General features: G+C 37.5%; 3 protein-coding genes across 5 annotated transcripts; all 3 read right to left on the reverse strand.

Moving 5' to 3' along the window:
• Positions 1-2,231: 2,231 nt before the first annotated feature.
• LOC121053936 (leucoanthocyanidin dioxygenase 1-like) lies at positions 2,232-3,338 on the reverse strand. The gene has a single exon (XM_040522589.1). It carries the CDS (start codon positions 3,336-3,338, stop codon positions 2,232-2,234), a length of 1,107 nt encoding a protein of 368 aa, XP_040378523.1.
• Positions 3,339-6,377: 3,039 nt separating this feature from the next.
• LOC102707177 (asparagine--tRNA ligase, cytoplasmic 1-like) lies at positions 6,378-9,984 on the reverse strand. The gene is made up of 6 exons (XM_015832669.2): positions 9,420-9,984; positions 7,840-8,433; positions 7,485-7,735; positions 7,260-7,389; positions 7,076-7,134; positions 6,378-6,744 (listed from the first exon to the last, which is right to left on the reverse strand). The coding sequence occupies exons 1-6, from the start codon at positions 9,882-9,884 to the stop codon at positions 6,561-6,563; spliced, it is 1,683 nt and encodes a 560-aa protein (XP_015688155.2). The 5' UTR covers positions 9,885-9,984; the 3' UTR covers positions 6,378-6,560.
• Positions 9,985-17,891: 7,907 nt separating this feature from the next.
• LOC107305009 lies at positions 17,892-24,690 on the reverse strand. 3 transcript variants are annotated; one of them, XM_015841300.1, is made up of 5 exons: positions 24,493-24,690; positions 22,338-22,660; positions 18,786-18,824; positions 18,547-18,598; positions 17,892-18,060 (listed from the first exon to the last, which is right to left on the reverse strand). In XM_015841300.1, exons 2-5 carry the CDS (start codon positions 22,644-22,646, stop codon positions 18,023-18,025), a joined length of 438 nt encoding a protein of 145 aa, XP_015696786.1. In that variant the 5' UTR covers positions 22,647-22,660; positions 24,493-24,690; the 3' UTR covers positions 17,892-18,022. The 3 variants fall into 3 exon arrangements, with proteins under 3 accessions (XP_015696786.1, XP_015696789.1, XP_015696793.1); XM_015841303.1 differs by lacking the exon at positions 18,547-18,598; XM_015841307.1 differs by lacking the exons at positions 17,892-18,060; positions 18,547-18,598; positions 18,786-18,824 and adding an exon at positions 21,146-21,413.
• Between the last annotated feature and the right edge of the window lie 455 nt (positions 24,691-25,145).

A 25,145-nucleotide genomic window follows, 5' to 3' on the forward strand; every position in this document is an offset into this window, starting at 1 on the left:
TTCTTCATACATCATAAACAGAAAATAAAATGTCTTACTCTTGTCACTTAGGTGCCAAACATGTATAAGTTTAGTTGCCCGAGTTTATAATTAAAGTTACACAAATCTGTAGGTAAAGTTGTACATCACTAATATCTGCAATTGATACAACTAGTGGGTGCAAATTTCATGGATAACGTAATGTTGAGAAATCAAAAAATAACAACTGATGAGATGCACAAAAATAAGTTGGTTGAAAATACTAAAATTATATAAAAAAGATTACAAACACTTAATGACATAACAGACCTGAATGTGTTCTACTCGAAGGACACTTATATTTAGCTAAATGGAAGATTCATTGGGGTGTCGTTAAGGAAAAAGAGAAAAGCCCAATTGACTGATCAAGTGAACAATATGATTTTCTAGGTTGTTCTAAAACTACCAACCAAAAGCTATTATGGTTTCACCACTCAACCAGAAAACTCTTACCGCTACTCAGGTGGCACTACATCAAAAACATAATATGCTTCCATATTTTCACAAACTTGAGGTAAAAAGCAAGCGCGGAACCAACAAAAAATGTTGCTCAGCGAGGTTTATTGCTTACTGACATCCAGATTACAAGTGCCACGATATTTACATGTGAAAAATATATCCAGTACTGCTTTAAAAGGCAACTATACCCCCTCCTGGAACTTGGTACATATCACAAAAAGCCCCAATAACAATCACCCTAGAAAAAGGAGTCTTGCTTCTGCTAATAGCACTATCTCAATACTATCTATGCTAATACAATGGCACCATGCTTAGCAAAAAGGGGACAAACAGACACAAATGCTAAGCATCACAGGTCACAAAACTAACTTGATATGTTGAACAATGCCCCTAAATTAGAACTCAAATTAGAACTCAGTAGCCAGATCCATCTCAAGGGAGACACTGCATGAGTTGATAGTTCAACGTGTACTACTTCACGAAGCAGTGCTCCACCCCTGTGAGGTGTCAGTGACCAATTTATTCACCTCTTCACAAAATCATCCACAAACCCACAACTATGGGGAGAAACCAAACTGCATGAATCGCACATTTACCTCTTCACAAAAAGAGATCCAGGTATGCCCTCCCCCCCAAGATGATGGAGATTCTAAAACTAACCGACAGAATCGCTAGCTGCTAGAGACATGACAAATCCACGTAAAACCCCTATCTCAAAAATCCAAATCAGGCAGAGCAACAAAAAAAATCTCCAAAACTTACCAGGAGCATGGCGTCAGCACTCAGCCGTACCTGAAGAATGGCGTCGGCTGAGGAAGCTCACGAATCGCGCTTCCCCTGTCCCTCCCGCTTCGGCAGGCGAATCGCACTCTCCCGCTTTGCCGGACGAATCGCGCTCCCCCATCCCTCCCGCTTCGGCAGACGAAACGCGCTCTCCCGCTTCGCCGGACGAATCGCCCCCGCTTCCTTCTACCAAAATCGTCGGTGCTTCTAGATGAATCACGAGGCACACAGAAAAAGCATCGGTGGAAGCAGAACGAATCGCCCCCTTGTCACCTCCCTTCTGCCAGATTTGTCGATGCTTCCCGATGAATCACGAGGCAAACAGAAAAAAAGCATCGGTGGAAGCAAATGTGAGACAGCAAAAAATCCCCCATGTCGGCTTGTTCGAGGTGGATTTTTATGTGGGCCGCGGGTCACTATTCTCAAAATTCACAGCCCAACAAAGCCCAAAAAGAATTAGTGTTGCTTCCCATCGGACCGGCGGGCAAAAACAAAATTAACGTTGGTTCAAAACAGAGGGTAGCTACGATCAACTGACACCTATCAGAAACGGCAGTCGACTACCAAATAGCAAAAGTGAAAAAAAATAGCTGTATATATCTAAGTGAATATAGAGACCGGGTAAAAATACCCTTACATAAAAGTCAGATGTGCGCCGGTATTCAATTTTTCCCGGCAGACAAAACGATGGCTGAGATAACGTGTCCCGGCTGACGGCTGTCATAGATACAGCGGTTATAAGTAAGGGAGTTTAATAGAAATTCGATCGATCTATAAAGATAGAATCACAGAGATAAAACAATTTGACGCACGCATTGTAAAACAACCTCTATTTAAAAAAATAAAGGTGTATATAGTGCACAATTCAAAAATGCATCACACGTTTTTATGATATATATAGTGACCTAGCTAGCGTGTTGCAATTATTTAGCTAGGTCGATCCATTTAATTCGACGGATGATAGCGTTGAATTATGCAGCTGCAACGTTGATGTCTTCCTGCTTCTTGAACAGCTTGCGCTGGACGTGCTGCTTGAAGGTGCGTGGCGGGAAGAGCGGCTTGTCGGCGACGCCCGCGAGCAGCAGTAGCTCCGGCACAGGCTCCAGCACCACGGACTCCGGCGGCGGCTCGCAGAAGACGACAAAGGACACGCGCACCGCCTCGCGGCTGACGAGGCCGCGGTGGAGCACGCTGGTGTAGCGCCCACTCGCGAGGATCTCCAGGGCGTCGCCGATGTGGACGACCATGGTACCAGGCTCGGAGCGCGCGGTGATCCAGCGGCCGGCGTGGTGCACCTGCAGGCCCGGCACGCCGTTGTGGAGGATGAAGGAGAGCGCGCTGACGTCGGTGTGGGCCTCGACGCCGACGGCGAGGTCAGGCTGCGGGCACTTGGGGTAGTAGTTGATCTTGAACTGGAGGAGCAGGTCGTCGTCCTCGTCCTGCTCCTGTCCTGACCGGAGACGCCGCTCCAGCGTCTCTTCCGGCAGGCCGAGGCCGAGGGAGAGGATGGCGAGCAGCTTGGAAGCGAGTTCCCGGACGCGAGCGCCGAAGTCGCTCGTCACGGGCACGTACTCCGGCGGGTTCGCCGGCCAGACGGAGTGGTCGGCGAGGTGGTCGGGGTGGACGAGGTGGAACAGGTAGTCCTCCCACTCCCTCTGCCCGCTGGCGTTGGCGGCGAGCTTGCTGCCGTACCCCTGCAGCCGCCCCGCCGCCGGGTCGTTGGCGTACCTCTCCTTCTCCGCGACGGGAAGCGCGAAGAACGCCTCCCCCGCCGCGCGCAGGCGGTCCATCACGTCGTCCGGGATGCCGTGGCCGGCGACGTGCATGACGCCCCACTCCTCGGCCGCCGCGCGCACCGCCTCGACGCACGCGCGCTTCCCGTCCGGGTCTCCTCCGTCGAACGCGGCGATGTCGACGACCGGTATGCGGGCGGGGTCCTCGGAAGCGGCCCGGGCCGCGATCTGGAGGGCGTCGCCGAGACCGGCGCGCTCCTCCTCCGGTCGGACGTACTCCGGCGGGATGGCGGACAGGCCGCTCAGGCTGAGGGACTCCACTCGCAGCTCCACCTCTGTCGTCATGTCGGCCCGCCGGACGGTTGATCGATCGATGTGCGTACTCGGCCGACGACGGCGATGGCGATGCAGAGGCAGCGGCAAGGCTATATCTTCTCGATACTGCTCGTGCTTAATTACGAGCTAAAATTCAAATTTTTAAATTTTAATTGGAAGTTGATTTTGAAGTTTTTTAATAAAGTTTATTTCCTAACTTAAATTTTTAGATTACTAACAATACATATATAAAATTTTATTTATAAATTATTTTTTCGTTTGCAAATAAGCATCCATACCAACCGATTAATTTTGTCAAAACTTAAACTACCACCGGGAAACGAGGATACAGATTCAATAATATTATCCCGTGACATTCTGTCACTGACATGTGAGCCCTATATGTGCCTAGACCCACGCGGGACTCACATGTCAGTGACAGATTGTCACGGTAGAATATCACTGAATCCCCGTACGGGGAACGAGATCCCGCAGTACTGCACTACTTAGGTATGTATATCTAAAATATGTGAGGTATCATTCGTTCCATTTAATTATTTCACTAACTGTGCTTATGATCATTTATTTAACTTGTTCGACCTAACCTTGTCATTATTTTGGGTTTGGACTTTGGAGCATGTGTTGTCCAGCGTGATTATATATATCATGTGTATGTCCGTCTAATGTGCGTGAGCTGCAACGAATCTCGTCTCGTTGTCATTGGTTAGATCGAGTCACAATTAAACAGAGTCTGCGTGCGTTTGGGTGTTGCTGTGTTAATTAATTTGTCATAAGATTATTCTGTTCTCACTTTTGTTCTTCACGAGTCTCTGTCTCTAACCTAGGTCATGCATGCATCTTCGTCTCATTCAACTGACCAAAGTATAGTGTACTACATAAGATCAATTGGGTTATATATGTACTCCATATATATTTTTCTATCTTGCCCTCAGAAGCATAAGAAAATATCGATCTTTCATCAACGTTAGCTTTTAGTACAATGCTCGCAAAGGCATTTGCCACTCAATGTGATAGTATTGGGCACGTTTTATCGAGGTCCTTCTCTGTTCACTTTCTTATATTTATAAGTCAATTTTAAATATTAAAATTAAAATTAAAATAATTTTATAGGTTTTTAATTGTAATTTATTTTCTAGCCTTTGATTATATATTACTACGTACACGTATATAAAAGTTACCTATAAAATATCTTTTAATCATTAAGAGACCATTTTGCTTATGTTTAATATAAGCAAAAAAGATAAGGCTTATATATTGAGCGGATTACTACCATGCTACTCCCCCAATCCAAGAAGAATCCAGGTAAATATGAATAATTAGATGTCTAGATTTATCCTCAAATTAATTTTTTATAGTACAAAGGAAGCATTTACTTAATTATATGGACAAATTAAAATTTCTAAAAAATAAACTTAATCCTTTGGTTTCAAATAATTTTCATAGGATCGATGATATTTACCTTTTAATTTTGATTGCTCGATTTTTCAAAATATTTGTTTATATTTAAACGCTTATATACTTGTTAGTTAGAGATTTATAATATCTGCCTTCTCTTTTATCACTGAATTTGTATATATCAAGTGTGTCATGACGCAAGATAACGTAACTTGAAATCCCGGATGAAAAATAGATGCATTTAGATGGCAATGCAGATGTTGAATAGTCCCAAATTAATTATAAAGAGATCTAATATAGCAGCAGTGTGAGAGATCCTCATCTCATGGCTATATTTTGGAGCACCCTATACGATGGTAAAAATGAAAAGTAAAAATAGAATTAGAGCCTAACTAGCCTAACATGCTCAGTTCGATGGACCATACGGACCTATGGGGCCACCAACAATAAACTTTATTAGAGAAGAAACATCTAGCACAATCTAAAATTCTCTCTCTTCTTTATCTCTGGTGTAAATTAACGATGAGAAATTTTAAAGATCAAGCTTGCACTTTTATATTTCTTGCCGCCAGCGAAGTATGAAAATGAGATTGGTACCAGGATAGCAGTTCGTAGGACTCGTTAGAACCGTACCGGGATAACGGTTCCGTATGATTTGATTCGTTGTTTTTCGGCGCGCACTTTTTTGCGCCACTTGCACAATGGTAAGGGAGCGGGTGTGACAATTTGTTGTTAAAAATTAGACGCGTGATTTATAATTGGATCCCACTTTTAGTTGCATAACACAGCGTAATAATGTCAGGTATTCTTGGTGTTTTCGTGAGTTCCATTTGCATCCAAATTGTGTTTGGGATGATAAAAACGTATATACATGTACAGTACTAATTGGTTGTTAATTTGTTCCTGCAATACTGTTTGTGCAGTCATTTGTTTCCCTCTTGTCAGAGTCAAAATGAAAGTTTCTTCTCGATCCTTGGAGTATCTCCAACCGCTCATCTAAATTTAATCATGCATATCTTTATTTGGATAATCATTCAAAACAGTTTCATCATTCATATTTTTTTTTACTCTAGCAAATCATCCATATATGACATCCTCTATATTTATTTGAAGGATGAACAGAAAACATATAAATATGAAATTTCTTTCTCTTAATATAGATGACATAAAAAAATTAGAAAATAAAATAGATGTTTCACTGTAGCTTAATTTACATTTCATTCTCTATTTATTTCATTCTCTATTTCTATAATAGAGGATGATGAGATAGATGGACTATTGGGGACATTCTTTCCTTAGTATTTCCAATGCAAATACAAGCAGCAAATCTTATGTTAAGAAAGAAATGCAAAGGGAACTGTTCTCATTGCACTTTCATACTGCATTAGAGGAAAAATGTTGCAAACACACGTTTTAGATAGGGGGTGATTGTTTGGTGTTTCAAAAAAAAAAACCAAACATATTTATAAATCAAAAATAATTTGTGAAAAAAACATTCATAAACATATTCTTAGCGATTTAAAAGCCAAAGTTAGAAAATAAACTTTGATGAAAAAAGCTCAAAATTTAAAGTTAAAATTTCAAATTTCAGCTTATAAACATAAGCATAAGGAAAAAGACGAGTGTTAATCAAGTACAATCTGACCATGTTTTAACAAAACTTCAAAATGTTACTATCGCCAAAATGAGTAAATTGGTCGTTCATATCCTGTTGTGGCATTAACTAAATACATGGTGAGCATCTATTACAACCAAGCTGACACGAAACATCAGTGCGCACTTGTAGACCTGAAATAGAGGAGCTAACAGAACAGCGAGAAGAATATTTCTCATTATTTAGAGATCAGCCCTCCCCGGGTATCTGGGGAAGGGGATGACATCTCTGATGTTCTCCAAACCAGTGGCAAAAAGAATCATTCTTTCAAAACCCAAACCAAAACCACTGTGCTTGACAGATCCAAAGCGACGGAGGTCCAAGTACCATTCATATGGCTCCAGAGGCAACCCAGCGTCCAGTATCCTGTTAAGCAAAATTTCCATGTCATCAACTGGGTACATATATTTATGGCAAATATACGACTGGTATATTTAACAGAAACAGGGGAGAGGAAGCATTCACTGGAACAACAAATTAAATAGAAAGGGCAGGAAGAACAATTAGTGCAAAATTTTTAGCATGCCTCAATATCTACACCGTAAAAATGGAATATCCCTGGAGCATGGCGGCTAGAGAAATGGCTGTAGCCCATTTTATCATTGGGTAAAGCAGAGGGAATACTAAAAGTGCGGAGCAATAGCTATCATGCTAACGATTCCAATATATCTTCTGCTTGAAGTTGAGTATCACATACCTTGTTTTGAGGAGGTCTAGACGTTCCTCTCTTTGGCTTCCACCAACCAACTCGCCAACCTTTGGAAGATATTCCAGCAAAAAAGTGTCAAGGCAAGGTAATCAATTTAAAAGCAAGAGAACTTTTGGCTGCTACCTATATTGGCAGTTGGCACTAACTAAATGTCTAGGATATTTAGATTTACCTTGGGCACAAGAACATCCATAGCAGCTACAGTCTTCTGATCATCATTGAGTCTCATATAAAACGCCTTTATTTCTTTCGGATAGTTATAAACAATTACGGGCTTCTTAAATATCACCTCAGTTAAATACCTTCAACAATGTAAGAAGAGATATAAATATCACCTCAGTTAAGCAAAGTGCAGCAAGTCATCGGATTATAAAAGATTAAATTCCAATATGCATACCTTTCATGTTCTGAAGCTAAATCAATTCCCCATTCAACCTTGTTTTCAAATTTCTTGTCAGTGACATTTTTCAATATCTCCACAGCTTTTGTATAAGAAATGCGCTGAAAAGGTGTTGAGGAAACAAGCTCAAGGCGCTGAATTGCAGTCTTATCATAATTTTTCACCATGAATTCCATGTCTTCCCGGCAATGCTCAAGAAGCCACTTGCAAAGGTACTGTACATAACTTTCTGCACAGTTCATATCATCCTGGAAATAAAAAATGACATCAATTTTGATAACCAAAAGTGGATAATAAGCAAAGACGAAATATTTCAGATGCTGCTAAGGCAAATGTCATTCATACTAGATACCTGCAAGTTAGCAAATGCAATTTCTGGTTCAACCATCCAAAACTCAGCCAAATGTCGTGATGTATGGGAGTTTTCTGCACGGAATGTTGGTCCAAAGGTATAAACACTGCTAAGAGCGCACGCGTAGGTCTCAACTTGAAGCTGTCCAGATACAGTCAGAAAAGCCTGGCGTTTGAAGAAGTCATTCTCATAAGCTACTGTCCCATCATCTCTGTGTGGAATTCCAGGCTTCAACTTTGATCTCTCCTCCAGCCTTGATACATTTTCTTTTGCCTTGTTAAGCTCCGCAACAGCAGCTGTGATATCTTGTTTGCTAGCTTTTGCTGATTTAAGCTGTGCAACCACATCTCCTTTCTCCTTGACAATGAGTCTAGCTGCCTCAATATCAGATTCCGATGGTGCAGGGTTCTCTTTCAATTCCTTCTCCACCTTTTCAGCATGGCTGAACAAAGTTGTCACTTGAAACATCTCACCAGCACCCTCACAATCACTTGTAGTTATAATTGGTGTATGCACATAAAGAAATCCATTCTCATCAAAAAACCTATGTGTTGCACAGGCTAGCTGGTGCCTAATCCGAGCAACAGCACCAATCTGCAAAAGAAAACAACCAGGGATTGTGAAGTTTGTTATGTAAATTATTCGAACTCATGATTCAACCGAGAAAAACTGAAACAAACTACATATTCCATTCATATGAAGTAGTCACTTTACTTCGATATTGCAAAACATTGAATTGCAGAGTAGCAGCAAACCCCAAACAGACCAAATCCACCTACCTCTTAATGCAATCAAAAATAAATAAATAAGCCAAAGCTACATGCAGAAGCAAACACACTTCAATACTGATATTGCTTTACCAAAAGTAGTTTTCATGAATTGATTGCACCGAAAGCGTGTGCAGCTTAGATCAAAGAGTATGGGAATCCAACAACACATAGAATGTCCATGCTTAACATCGCGAATTAGCGAGGATGTCTGAAATCATCCATAGCCTTAATGAAATATCAATATCAAGCAAAAGAACTGTCAAGAATAACAGAGTTGGCAGGTGAGTGAACTATATACTAAAAACTGCAACCTGCATTGGTACTAGATCCACCTAGACTTTAAATTAACTCATTTTGATTGTGTAAATTCTGCAGCCCACACAACACATAATCCAATAAAAATAATAACCCCAACCTTCAAATTTCAGTCCCATCAACATAATGTAGCAAAATCGCAAAAAAGAAGTAGACATTTAGGTTGATTATTTCTCAGATTTTGCGCTCACGATTTTTGGCAAAATGGTATATACAAGTTGATCTCATAATTTTTAAGTAGATTTTCAACTTTGTAGTAGTTAATTTCATCATCTATAGCATGGAATAGCTATTACAAAAATCAGATAATCTTTCATCTAACAAAAGAACAGAACCACTGTGCGGATTTATTAATTAATCAAGAGAACTAGACAAACTAACATTTTGACACAAGGATTTAACAAAATTAGCCTGAAAGCTGGAAGATCTAGGCATGTTTAATCAGTGATGCAGAACAGGCTAAAATTTTAGAGATGCAAGGAGAAATAGACCGACCGTGTTGGTGCGGGAGCGGAGGTGGACGACGTCCCTGAGATTCTCGAGCGTGAGCTTGGTCTTGGGCAGCGGGTAGGCCGCGGGGTCGACCTCGCCGACCTCGAGGACGCGGGTCACGCGGAGCTCGACGCGCTGCTTGGTGCCCTCCGGCGGCTTCTTGAGCTCGCCCTCAACGAGCACAGACGTGCCCGTGGCGGTGAGCGGAGCGAGCGGGTGGACGACAGCGTCGACGAGGACCTGCAGGTTGGAGGCGCAGGAGCCGTCGTTGAGCTCGAGGAAGGCGAAGGAGCCCTTCCCCTGCTCCCGGCCGGTCTTAACCCACCCGCCCACCACCACTTGCTCGCCGGCGCGCGCGGCGCCGTCGGCCAGGATGGATCGGATGCGGGTGCGGCGGGTGGCGGGCTCCAGGTCGTCCGACGAGAGCGAGGCCGCGGCCATGGCGGCCGCCGCGGCGTCTTCGGCCATAGGGGGAGGGTTTGGGAGGCGGCGGCGGCGGAGGAGGAGAGGAATGTGTCGTCGGATGGGAAGGGGAAAAGTTTTAGGGTTTAGGTTCGTTGCCACTTGGCACTTGCTACGGTGGAGAATGTGGCGCCCCTCGTGTGGTGTAGCTATAGCGGGCCCACCGGCCCAGGACCCGGCCACCCGGGCCGGGAGTATGGTTCGTCTCCAGACAGAATCTGTTCCGTTCCAGAAAACACAAAAAAAAAAAATTGAAGAAAATGATTCGGCTTATATAGTATTTGTTGCAATGTGAGAATCAAATAGGGAGTAATACCTCGGTTTTAAAATACTCTCTTCTTCCCTAAACGTTTGACGCTGTTGACTTTTTTATACATGTTTGACCGTTTGTCTTATTTATAAAATTTACTTAATTATTAATTATTTTTATATATATCATTTCGTGTATTGTTAAATATATTTTTATGTATATATATAGCTTTACATATTTGACAATTTTTTAAATAAGACGAATAGTCAAACGCGTATAAAAAAATCAATAACTTTAAATATTTAGGGACAGAGGTAGTATAAGATTTATACGAATGATTGGATGGATAGTTTGAATAGATTTTTTATATAATTTTTAATATTGTACTACCATGCTTTCTATATCAGGTGTTGCTTTAATAACATGTTTCAACGTAGCGTACTGATAAATTTCTGGACTGTTTATGTGTCAATCGGCTTGATTTCTTTTAGGTTTGCAGCTGGATTTCAACCCCTCGGATTTACCACGTGTTGATATGGGGCAACTCCTATCCCGTGCGACTTGTGCCTGTTTGTGGATACTTGCAAATCTATGTCATACCGTATTTGTTTTTTCGGCCCACCTGTATTTTGTACCTTCACAAAAGCCCAACAAATAAATGGGCAACTTGAAGCCCACCACTTTTGGGCGAAAATAAAAGCTTGAGAACAAATTTGAAGCTTAACTTGGTTTCAGCACCCCAGCTGATCCAGGTGTTGGCAGGAACTCAGCGCTAGATTTATTATGTACTACCTCTGTTTCATAGTACAAAACATTTTAGTCTTGTCTAAATTTATCAATTCATGAATATATATAATTTATATACATATCTTACATTATGAAACGGAGAGAGTAGCTAACCCTTGGCAGACATGGCATGTTGGAAAGAAGAGGAAATGATCAGATAAATATCAAGAAAGAAAAGCCAGAAAGCAGAACAAGATAGAGGAAGGTGGGTTGCTAGTCACTGGCGAAGAAACTCTCTAGCCGATTATTTACGTGTTTTATGGAAAAAAAACAAACGGCGTATTTACAAATAAAAAATAATTTGTAAATAAAAAATTTATAGGCGTATTCTTAGTGATCTAATAAGTCAAAGTCAATGTTGAAAAATAAACTATGGCAAAAAAACCCAAGTTGATGATATATTAATAAGATTTGACATGCAGTTAGAAGATCTCTATGTGGAAAAACAAATACAGTAAAGGGCAAGATGGAGCAATATGGAAAGAATTGTGCAGTTAGAAAATCACAAAGAAGTCTCTATAAAGAATTAAGGCAAATCCAGCTAGTCTACGAACAGATCTAACTTATCTTCTTTTTATAAATTAGATATTTTTTTCTTTTAAGAATAACTCTGTAACTGAATTGGACTCTAGTAAGTCCTAAGAGTATAAATATGTTTATCTAGTGGCATGGTAAAAACAACGGTTCAACATACAACTTTCAATGCATCGTCACCCTTAGTAGTAGTTTTTAATGGAGTAAGCTCTCGGCTAGGCTGCATCGGCTTTGTTCTCTGGCACTTGAGTTAGTTCTCATCACCCGGTAATCTTATGTCTAGATGGTTAACTTTTTTGTTTAGTCCAATATTCCAACCAGGAATGCAAGTTTATCGTATCGGCTCAATTTAAGTTACTTTTGTTTCTTGAATTATTATGATCAATCACTTTGTGCAGTTTATATCATGTTAATATTTTATTATTTGTTGTCTTTAATTTGGTATTGTCTCAGTTAAGTTTGGTCTATTAGATTGTGTTTCATAAATAGTTTATATGAATTTGATTTACATTGTTCATTGTTTCATCAGAGTTTCAGCTGGTGAGTTATCATGTTAATCACATAAAAATATAAGTCATCGATTCATTGGATTGATAGCTGGTGCGGATCTACTAATTGTTTTATCTAATCCCTATTAAGCATAATCATATATTATGTTAGTTAGATCCAATCTATCAAGATTGTCCAATCTTGCAAGATTTTTCTTAATAGGTTAGATTGATTATTTTGCAAATCTATACTTTTTCTTCATTTTGTCATAACCAATGACTATCGACTCATTATATTGATAATTAACTTTGATTTATTAAAGTGTTGATCTATTCTATTAAGCTTATTCGTAATAAGATACATTAGATATGTTATAGATTTAAATTAACTATTAATCAATTACATCCGATGATCTTTAAACTTCTCACATATTTATTACTTTCATATTAATAATATAGTTGATTGCTTTCATATTTATCTTCCTTAGATATCAATTGCAAATGTCAAATTAATCGGTACACCTTAAACTTAGCAGACTTTAGACCTGCCACAGAGTTCAACAAATGTCTCATGCCTTTCACGTGTTTATGCGAAATTGCATCCACACACTTCTTGAAATGCCTACTGGGACAAAATTTTCAACACAAGAGCCAATATGTCCCGTGCAAAGGTAAAGAACTCCATTAGATTTTGAGAAACTGGCAGATGCACAAAAACATATAGTTGAACAAAGTGTTAGAGATTATCATAGCCCAAGCTTGGAATTATTTAGTATGACATGATAAGGGCTTGTCCAGAAAAGCCAGTTACCAACCATCAAAATTTAGGGAGATAGGTCAATCAAGCCAACATCAACCCCAATAGTCTTGAAAGAATGTTTCAAGAAACAATGAATGAAGTTGAGCATCATACTTTGATCAATCAATCTTGGGATTAGTGAACACTCTTCAAAATTTAATCAAGAATTAGTGGATGAATTAATTGTTAATGAACCATAATGACACCCTGTTTATTTTTCACCTAACACTCCTCCAAATACTACAAGAAAAAAGGTCCGCGTCACTTATAGGGTGGAAAGAGATGTGATTACTTTCATAATACTTTCTAGATATCATCAAACAGCTTATTGTGGGGGCATCAATCCAATGCAATTATTGAATGGAATCCACCAATAAGGAATATGCCTGAATGGAACTTGCCAAGAGGAGAAATACCTCAATGGAATATACCAAGAAGGGATCAACACCGTGCTCAGGTTCAACCTCAACAACTGTACCCTATGCATAACAAGCGAGATGATGAATGAGCAAACAAGATAGCCATCGTGATGAGAGAACAATTCGGAGACCATACCCTGAGTGATTTGATAGTCCAATTGCCTCACCAATATAGGGTGTCTGATTTCCTGAAGTTTTCTAGACAGGACAATACATATTCAGTGGAACATATCGGTCAATTCTTAGCTTAATATGGGGTGGCATCGGCTGAAGAGGCATTGAGTGTTATATTTTTTCCCCCTTATCGATATTGAGATCAATTGTCACTTGGTTTTCCTCTTTGCCGCCAAATTCTATCAATTATTGAGATGATTAAGAAAAAGATCACAAGTATTTATTTGCTAGAATTAACTATATGAAATTGATAGTTTTGACAACGAAAAAGCAAATGCTAGATGACATGCTAGCTAATCAACCAATAATAACTCATATTGCAATTACCAAGTAGTTTAGTTTGGCAAAATTAACATATTGGCCAACTAATTTATTAATTACCGAATTAACTATGCAATTAGGCGCAGACAAGAATATTGGCATTTTTACTATGAATAGCACCAAACTTTATCTAGTTTTTGTAGCCAAATTTGATAGTTGATCGAGTTTAGTGTAAGTATAGAGAAACACGAAAGCCTACACACCATGGCTGGCCTATCGCTATTGTTGGGCTTGTTGGACTAGATAGTGAATTCAATGGTGGCCACAAGTATTCAGGTGGTCTAACTAGATGATGAACTACGGTCCAGCTATAGTTGTTTGGGAGGTTAGACCTTTGGACCCGAGACTCGGTCTAATTTATGTATTTCTCATGTTACCTTGTTTGAGGTCGGGAGTTCTCGAGTCTTAGTTGAAACAACAAAAAATCAATCGACAAAATTAATCTACTACCTTGTCATGCGTAAGGATTACATGAGCAAAGTATATTTGGTGTTGAAGGAACGCAAACTAGATTAAAATATAATAGACAGAAGTAGCATGAAATTCCCTTGAACCTCGATGGCATGGTGGAGCCTAATCGGTGTAGATAACTGCGGCATGAGGTCCTTTCCTCTCCTTGGCCTTTGGGATGGCACCTTGGAGTGGGTTGACGATGATAGGTGGCACTGTTGAGTAACAACATGCCCCTGTGGTCACAGATACAATGTTGCAGAATATGTTTTTTTGGCTTGGTGTCCTCTAGAGATGTTGCTTGCTTAGCTGATTTGAATGGCAAATACTAGAGTTTGTAACTATAAGATGTTTGTAATCTCTATATATACATTCATGATTAGGCTTTTGGGGATATTGGCATGCTAAGAATCCATGGGCACAGAACCTGGAATTCTCTAATACCAATTTGTCATGTGCAGGGATCACGATAGCAAAACTTTGGTGTAAAAGGACACATACTAGATTGTAATATAATGGAATGAAGTTACAAGAATGGCTGTTGACCTCAATATATGGCACGACGGAATGTGATCCACATTGTAGGAGAAATATGGCAAATGGGCATTGATAAATCAATCAAGCTATTGCCTACCTTGCCTAGATAAGGAAGAAATGGAGGACTATCTAATCATATCATTCTAGTCCTATCCTAACCATAGCACAAAAATTTGGACCGGAGATCGATCTGTTGTGGCCGTCGGTTCACCGAATTGCTAGTTGGACCACTGGTTTTTATTTATTATTATTATATTTGATTTTTGTTGTTAATGTAGACCATCACAAATTGGTAAAAATATGCATAAATAAATCAATATATCTATTATTACATGACCACAACTTAAATAAAATAAATATAGTGTGGTAAAAAATATTCATAATGCCATAATGCATTGGATAAATATAGTGTGCTAAAATAATAAGTTCATAATGCCATACTGCATTGGACAAACTAAAACCACCACCAGTTCGCCGGTTCAAAAAAAATGCCCAGTTCACCGATCATTTACCGGTTTGGTCGAAGGGGCGGTCTTCGATAGTTTTGGTTTTTTCTAATTCAACCGTTGGACCAGTCCATTTTTTGCACTATGATCCTAACATACTCTGACCCTTTATCCAACTACCACGAGGACGAGGGAATATAGTTCCCCTTTTAGGTCTTCCAATTTGCCATGTGCAAGGATCACATGAGCAAAACTTTGGTGCCAAAGGAACACATATATACTGTATATATAATAGAAGTAACATGAATGGCCTAGACCTTTGACGGTGCAATAGAGCCCAATTGACATCACGCTAGAGGCATAGGACTGATGGGCACTATGATAAATCAATCTAATGCATACCCTGCCTAGATGGGGACCCTCCGTATATGGACCAAGGACTACCTAATCTAATTCTATCCTAATAGACTCCGACCTCTCTATCAACCTAAGCTATGTACTACCATGAGTGCGAGGGAGTATAGTTTCCCTTTTGGGCCTAAGACTTCTGATCCTACCTATATTCCATATCTCCCTCCATCTTTCTTCCTTCATGTATCCCATGTCTATTCGCCCTTCAAACCCCCTAGTTGCTTGTAGATTGTCGAAGTTGGCCCGCCAAGTCTACGACAAACCAAGCATGGGTTCACACTACCAAGGTCCATTCACGGTGATCATTCGAATGCATCTACCCCAGCAATGGTGCCTATTCAGGTGTAGGTTGCCCAAAGTGCTTTGTTCCTTAGTGAGTTTTGGTTCAATACACTTTTTGGCAACTCTGTTAGGAAGATTTCAGTTTTTATAGCCAAAACCATACTTTTATACCATGGAATCTTGCATCGAGAATTATGATGGCAGATGACGGAAAGTTCAGTTGTTTTTAGGTGTCATAGACTCAAATTAAGGAGTTATAGCAGAAACATGGCCTCTTGTCGAGGCAAGATGTCATCAAGCAAGAGAAATTCATATTGCCCATGGATGACAAATCTAAATTAGAACAAAAGTTGTATTACTTTGTTACTATGGAGAGCAAATTAAACTTGTCACACTTGACATTGATAAAACAAAAACATCATGTGTTAGTTCCGAATACATTAGAAAATTTAACAACACAATAAACATATGTTGTATTTTGACCCTTTCTGATAAAGGCTTCACTAGCTTATTTTCTTTTACCAAAATTTGCTTACGTAACTTATTACTGTTTGCTTGAATGCATAAAATAAATAGTAGATAATCATAAAAACCAATTACTTCAACAAACTTTGGTTCAAGAAAGTACAAGATCTCACAAGAGATTAAGTCTTATCATCACCATGTTAACATAATTGATCATGAGATTGAATCCTAGAACAATGAGATGGTTGATGTATACACAACCAAATAGGTTTGGACTTTTAAGCCTAATAATTCCTTTGCTATGCTCTTAAGCCAGCCAATTAAAGTATCGGCATGAGCACATAAAATTCATATTTAATGTGCTCAAAGTTATGTGATACTGCTATCAGAGGAATTAAAGCAGTGAGGATATTATGATTGGCACAATGCATATTCTCATGTCACAAATGATTGTAATGTATTCCATAAACAAGTTTGATCAACCATTAATGAAGAATGACTGATATTTATAAAGAGAAAAGAAACATTTTCCTTTACAAGTAGACAAGAAACATTTTACTTTACACACCATTTAGTTGCAAAAGAAGAAAACCTTAATGGCAGAAAAAGACCATATTTAGGAATTCAATGCACAAGGGGCAAAATGACGAGCTGAAGTCACCAAAATATGACAAGTGATCAAGAAGATCATGTTTGCATAACAAGCAAGGTGGGAACCAGTAAAAATGATTTTTAGTGTCACCAGTTTTGTTCTTCATGGTTTTACCTTTGTTATAGACCATGGAACTTTAATGATTCACAGATGATGCATCTTTACATTAAATTCAATACTATTATGCATTATGGGCATCACAAAAGTAATCGATTTTGAATAATCAACTATGCTCATGTCATAGTTGGTTGAGATGAATGAAATGGTAAGAAAATAATCAATTCAAAATGGTGGTTGGTGAAGCAAGAGTAGAAACCAAAGCAAAACAAAACTAAACCAATTTTAAGAAGGGCCTCTCAAGTAACATTATTACATCGTCACTTAACATATAGACTTAGATGAATTGATGACTGGTATTGCTTAGTATTTTTAGGTTCATAAGTCTGTTAGAACGGAAGGGGGCTATGTGTTTATTGTCAAAGTTGGCCCTAGATAGGGAAAACTAACATAAGAATACTTACTTTACATATAGGATAACCATGCCATTTGTGCAAAGTTCCCTACCATCCAAAACACTAAGAAACCGCATAGGGCTCTTTTCCCCCACCCCCATCTTGTTTCCCAACGGAATTATCACTTAAAAATGCATGTATGACAACATGTTCCCTAGTATAATTCTCTCTAGGGGACATGGGATTTATAGAAGTGTAATATCAAGCCTTGTTTATAATTTCTAGATATGTTCCCATTTGTGTCATGCAGATCCTTATGTATACACTATTATGAGAAATGCATTATGCAAGTATTAATACCAGTGTTAAGATATGATACTTTTCGTGCTATCACTAAAATGTCCTAATTTCCATAGTGGAGAAAACCAAAATATGGATGACATATTACACAATAATGGGAGCATTAAATCCCAACCCTAGATAATTTCTAAATATTCGTGTATAAAGAAAATTAACTTGATCAAGTTGATTCCATGATCTCAAAATATTCTCATAAAACAATTTAAGTTAACAACACTTAAACCAGTTTTAGACAGTACACATTCAATAGAAAACATCTCAGGTTATATAGAATCAATTATCTCCACTAGGCCATGATAAATTTAGGAGACTTGTCTTCTAGGCAGCATTATTTCCATTATAAGATTGACTGAAACCTGCACATGCATTTGAAACTCCTAAGTAATTTTGTTCAATACAATGCAACCGAGTACACAGGATATAAACTGCCTTCTCTTAAAAAGCACATAGAAATTGGCTAGCAACTTTTTTTGATACAATGGTTGGAAAATTTCCAAAAGTTACAAAACATGGAATTTTTTGAGAATGTTTTACAATTCACCACAAAGTTTAGTATAACAAAATTATTACTATGAGATCTCTATAGGAAAAGATGAACACACATTCTGTACAAGTTGATATATGCCAAAAGTTTCATTTCTGTTGAAAGGCACAAACCAAGAGCTCTCGTACCTTTCTTGTGGATATTCATAAAACATTCTGTATGGCCCATATATGCCAAAAGTTTGTTTTGAGAAATTTTTGAAAAATTACCATGGTTGCTGCCCTTAACTACTACCCATGTAGTATTGCATACTAAAATATGAAAAATGCAGCTCTATGTTTAATTCAATTATACGTACTAGCATTATAAATGATGCCTGAGTTGTCATTGCTAGGAAAACCTACTTTTTCCTGTACAACAGAAAATGAACGTGTAAGCACATTGATTTGAACATAATGTTGAACAACATTCATGTACATAGTTCCTTCTCGTATTGTTTAGAAGATAATGACTTTGTCAATTGTTAAGAACATTACGTAACTTTCCTTTTCTATTGCGCTCTGAGTTCAATCTATCAAGAAGTTGAACAACCTGTACCTTGGAGCGAATAGTTCCATAGATTGGGTTCTTGTAAGTCTGGATGAAGGAAAAGATCGACAAAGTCAGGGAGTAGAACTGTGGCACTGTGCAGGTATTTTACATTTCATACTTATTTCTTTATCAAGTAATTTTACTCTATATAGAAATATTATTGAGAGATTCTTTGATTGGAAAGAAAAAATCATTATTTTTTGACCTATCAAATAAATCTTTTCTTCAGATAATTTCATTTGAATAAATAAGTATAATACGAAAATTAAGAGAAAACAAAACATGTAATGATGTTCTATCAGCTAAAACTAACGCATCAGTATGAGATCTAAAAATCAAGGTTTTACTTCACTAAAACAACTAGGCATAATAGTAAACAGTTTATAAAAAGAACTATAGGATAATGCTATAGAAATACAAATCTGGACATTCCAACCCCATCAAATAGCATGTTGTACAGTGTTACAGTACTTGTCACAAAAAAGATAACGGCAAAAGAACTCTCTACAACGCCATTATAAAAAATGACATTATAAAAAATAGATCTGGAATTCAACACATGCTATAAGATTTATTTGAGAAACATTATCAAGTAAAGAGTGTTTTTACCACAAAGCAATGTCAATATACACAAAAATTAAGGAACATAAAACATTTCTTTGTTCCACTAAATGACTACAAAATAGTTGTTGCTCGGAGTATAGAAGAACCCATAAGGCCAGAGCTGGCAAGTTGGTCGAACAATTTGCTGGCTCTTAATTATCTAGTAGAGAGAAACACTGTATCCAATAAGATTAATTCTCTCCAGTCGACCAGTTTTGTAAATAGATCTTGACACACCATGAGAGGCTAATACTGTTAAGAAATTAAGTGCAGAAATGAACTAAACATGTTCAATAAATGTAATTGGCTGACTTAAATTATGTTATGGGTTTGTGGGCGGGATGGGTAAACCATGCAGTTAATACATTCCATGCTAGTGTTATAAAAAGGGGATATTACTATGGCATTTGAATTTGCAAGTTATGACAATGGGCATATGTCTGTAATCTCAACTAGCATTAATATATAAAGGCTGTAAAAGTACCTTGCAAGAAAATAAAAACACTACTTAAAAAAGGCCCTAATAAACATATGAGTTGTCTAGGCATGCCAAAAACTTATTAACTTGCACTACCCCCACAATACAAGACAAAAAAAACATGTAATGCATGTTAACATTCATGTTCTCTTTCAACCTAATATATAGACCTGATGGACTGGACCTTACATGTGCAAATATATATTACCTCAACGTCAAATCATAGGCTTTCAATGTTTTATGCAACATATATTCATGTGTGAAATGCTGACACACATAAGTTTGAAGCAGTATGATCAAATGATGCATTGCATTATATATGAGTTTAATAATTGTTACTTGCCATGGTCATCCATAACTTAAATTATATAAAATAATTATATGAACTAATTTAATTAGATATTATACTTTGGGATTTAGTGAGAATATGCGAAATATACCCAAAAAATTATTGTTCCTATAGCCTATATATTCATCATTCCTACTCACTATCTCATCCTTCTCTACTAATGAGGTCAACTCTAGACCACCACTTCATGTAACAGACCCATGTACAAGGCTCCAATATCACCCTCCCTCTAGTCTCCTCTGCGGCGAAAGCCTACACAAAGTTTTCTTCTTTTGTCCTAAAAAAGTTTTTTTTCTTTTATTCTTCTTATTATTTATTTTGGGAGGGTGAAATGAATATGATGAAATAAAATATATAGAAGGCTCATATCCTAATCATACTCCTACTTATTTGTGTTTGACAAGTTGAAACTAAACTCTCAATGATAAGCAAGTAGTAGTTAGTAATTAACTTAGTAAAAAGAACTATGTGCGAGATATTGTACATAATATAGTTTTGCACTATATACACACCAACACTGTGTAAAATGAGTGTTTTTTTCAATTACGTGCATTTTCAGTTATATTAGTTCACAAATTTACCATTGATGAATTTACATTCCTTTAAAAAGGAGAAGTGGTGGTCATGAATCTACCACCACCCCACCACTAACCCTCATCCTTTTTTAAAAAAGGTGGTAGAGGACCCACATGTCAGCTATCCACCACCAACTCTTTACTTTATATACAAATAAAAAACGATATTTAAGGATAATATATACAACAGTTAATGGATAATATATGCAAATATGGTGATATTATTGTGTTAGTATTAATTTTATTTAATTAAAATCCCATTACAATGCACGAACAATATGCTCATGATGTATAGGCATTCCTTATGTATACTTATTTATGATAGCAAAAAAATGCATCAGAGATGATATAGATGGGGAATTTCCATATAGAGCTAGTTATTTGAGCATATTGCATTCCAAAGATAAAAAAGTTCAAGGTATTGATTTCCCTTAAAGCTAGTAGATATAGCCTTTTCTAGGCCAACAGATGAAGGTCTGATGGGACTTTATTTCACTTTTTGTGACATTCTGCTATATATCTCTACATGTTCAATGTGTCTACGCATCTTCATTAGTCATTATTGTATTCACAGAATTGCTCATCTCATTCTTTAATGTGTCGCGCATCTTCATCATTGTATCCAATACCTATGTAAAATATTAGAGTAATTAACTTCTGAGAGAGGGTAATGCTCTAAATTTATGTAATTAACTTTGAATGCATTGATTGCCTTTCATAATTTGTGTACATATGAAACTTCGTTGATGGACCAAACAAACATAATGCAGTATATTTATGTTTTTCTTGATTGGATTAATAGTGTCTCTCATTTAGAATTTGGGTTATATTTAGTTTACATAGAATGATATATTCTTAATACTTTTTTGCTACCAATATGCTTGAAGCAGAGAATCATTATTTCCCAATGATGCCCTATTTCCAACTTTATAATATATGCTGCATTTTATATCCATACATATCTCTTGTTTGATGAAGCATGATCTTATCATACTGTTGCCATGAGTGGAACATGCTTGGTATATAGTACAAGAGATGGAGCAATCAAAATAAACGATGCTTATGTTATGTTCTTCAACATTGACTATCACCAGTAGTGATCAACATGTGAGACTAAAAATTAATAATAGTGCATAGGAAAATGATCAGATACATTTGTGTCGTGTTTAATTTTATGATTTAATTCATATACTAGAGGATTGCAGCCAGCATATTGCATTAACACGAATTTATTTTATTGATGTTACCTAGATATGGATCCAAGGAGAGTTTAAATCTTTATTCACACGTCTTGTTAGTTACTAATTAACCAGTGAATGAAATGGCTTGTGATGACATGACATATGTCTTAGACTAAAGTTCATAGATCTGGGACATGAGAATGAGCTCCAAGAAATAAGCACAATCATACATTCAATGAAAAAAATATAATGACATTAATGATTTGCAGAGATGATCCAAACAATCCTCTTCCTAAATTTCCAATCAAGATAGATGAATGGGAAATCAAAATTCTTGGTACCTTCTCATTCAAAAAGGAAAATTCTTGTTACCTTGTATTTTACTCCGGTCGTCTTTTTTTCGTACTGATATACTCTCCAGCCAAAGCTGTAAGCTGGATGATTGAGGAGCCATTCTGGGGTGTAAGTCACTGGCTCATCTGGGCTTGCCATAGTTAAAGGATCTACATCAAGAGGCTTGCAAAGCTTTGCTGCATCTGCCTGCAGATCATGTGGAGGTCCATTCTGGGGTGCAAGACCATGCACTCCTGATCCTTGCTGGTGATGATCAGGGATACCATAGGAAGGGATTGACCATGCTGGAGTAGCCTTCACATAGTTGGATTCTCCTGTGGGATCCATATGGGTTTTTGTTCCTAGCTTGCATTAACAAATTAATTCAAGAAGGGTTAGAGTAAGCAATAGAGTGTGTTCTTGCATCAGATTACAAACTCGAGTGTTGAACACATCAATTAAATAAATGTGAATCAAGGAGACATATAGAAAACAGGGACTTCTGGCTGCAAAAATATATCTTGATGTGTCGGATGCATGCATGTTCCTTTTTTTTCTGGACAGGGGATAATCTGGCCTACTCTTCAATGCATGCTCCCTTATGATCCATTGAAAAAATATGCATAAATATATTTACATTAAAGTTAATTATTTACATAATACCTTTTGTACGAGAGAACACATAAATGTGTGAGAAGGAATTTTATTTGAAATGCTAGGACCTAATGTGTAGTGCTTGCTTAGTTTTATTATTTTAAAGGAATATGGCTGCATGGCCAACGGTGGAGGACTACTTTTTGGCACAATATATGGATGATGAGATAATTTTTATATGCTTGTGTACTCGTACACTACTCTAAGTAATTAAGATGGCCGTTCTAAGCATTGTTTTTTCATAAGTTTTGCTACTGTACATGCATAACAAAAACATATATGTCTGTCCAAATATTTAAAGCGGCCTGAGCTACGTTGCAATGCATTGTGTCACAATTAAGTGTGAAATGCATGTTGTGGATTTACAACACAGTATATTACGGGCATGCATATTCCAGCTGTTAAGTCTAAATCTATAAAAAAAATGGGGTCAAATCCTATTATATAAGTTGCAATATGGGTTATACTCCAGAAAATATTGTGAAAACTTTGCTAGTCCACAAATTCTATGCCAACTAGCTAGCTAGCTACTGCAACGAAAGATATTGCTTATATTCTCTAGTGGACTAGTGGAAGATATTGTACTTCTTGTATCCTATGAGGATATGATTCACAATAGTATGGTATTGTTTTTTCCATCCCCAGTGTTTGCAGCAGTACTACTTAATTAATGATTATTTTATTATAGCCTGTCTTTTAATTTATACTGCTTGGATTGGAGCTTAAAACTAGAAATCCAATAAATTTGTAGTTAATATCTACACCATGAACCACCGTTTGAGAACAGACTTTTGGTAGAACAGAACATATATAACTTACATATGAAAGATTTCTAAAAAGATAAACTCTAAAAAAATATGAAGTATAACAATATTTGATCATATTACTTGAGATTTAGGCTTCTAGCTTCAATCGTAAATCCCCATCAAATAATCTCCCATATAAAATAGGATTAATTAGATTCACGCCATTATAAATTTGCTAGTTTTAAAATATGCCATTACTATTCGATTAATTGTAAGGATGCCATTACAATTTCAGAACTATTCGAAATATGCCACTCCATACCCTTTCGGTGTGTTTTTTTTTAAAAAAATGAACCATATTGTCCCTCTGCTATTCACTGCACATTGGTATGTGCAAAGGGCAATTTGGTCAAAAAGACATATATGAAATAGCTCTAAAATTATAATGGCATCGTTACAATTAGTCGAATAGTAATTACATATTTCAAAACTAGCAAATTTATAATGGCATGAATCTAATTAACCCAATAAAATATTATATAGATAGGAAGATTTTCACATCTCCCTGTTATAAAAATAATGTATGGTGTATTTCCTCCTTAATTTGGATAAGTATTGCTTTTGGATTACATAGGCAATGAAATTATAAAAACGTTTGCTGATTTGGGGGCATCCGATCCATAGGAAAAAATATTTTGTAACTTGTGTGGTTCTCTATGAATGGAATGATTGATAAATGGATATATGATAAGCAAAGTCGAATGGTCTCACCAACAAATTTGATCTGAGCTCACCTTTGCAGATTAGAAATGCCAAGATCCCCAATCAAAATAGTTCCCTTCCACTCCTTGTATATGAGATTGTTAAAAAATGATGTCGTAGATTACGGGATAGGAGATTTTAGATATACGAACTTTGGTATTGTAGAAAAAACCTTGGTGTTATGGAGTAGCGAGAGGAGGCTATCTAGGAAGACAAGGAGGATAAAGAGTTGTGGCGGCTAGAGTTAGGTTAGGGTTAGAGAAGTGGGATGTGAGGGGAGGGGGTTTATATAGAAAGGTTAGGAGCTACGTATCCACATGATTGAGATCCTGTGGCCTGCATGACAACAAGATATTATGGCCCACTTAGATAATTATTTTTAATGGGCTACCTAACATATTTAGAACAAACTATATAACTAAGGCATGTTTGTATATGGGTTGGCATGGGCTTTTAGATTTTATGTCCACTAAATATCTAATAGGCTTATAGTTTTGAAGAGACGAACTTGTGTGCTAAGCCAACATATATGGACTCCCGTGGGTAGGAACATATGGTGACGAGACCTAAGACAATGTTAAATCAACTGTACACCTTATTCATGAATAAATAAATACACATATCAAAGTGGTCATCAAGTGAAATCTTATTCTTTTATAAATTGATTTGTCTAAACCATAGTTGA

The sequence above is a fragment of the Oryza brachyantha genome, chromosome 1, assembly GCF_000231095.2.
Source record: "Oryza brachyantha chromosome 1, ObraRS2, whole genome shotgun sequence".
Classification (NCBI taxonomy): domain Eukaryota; kingdom Viridiplantae; phylum Streptophyta; class Magnoliopsida; order Poales; family Poaceae; genus Oryza; species Oryza brachyantha.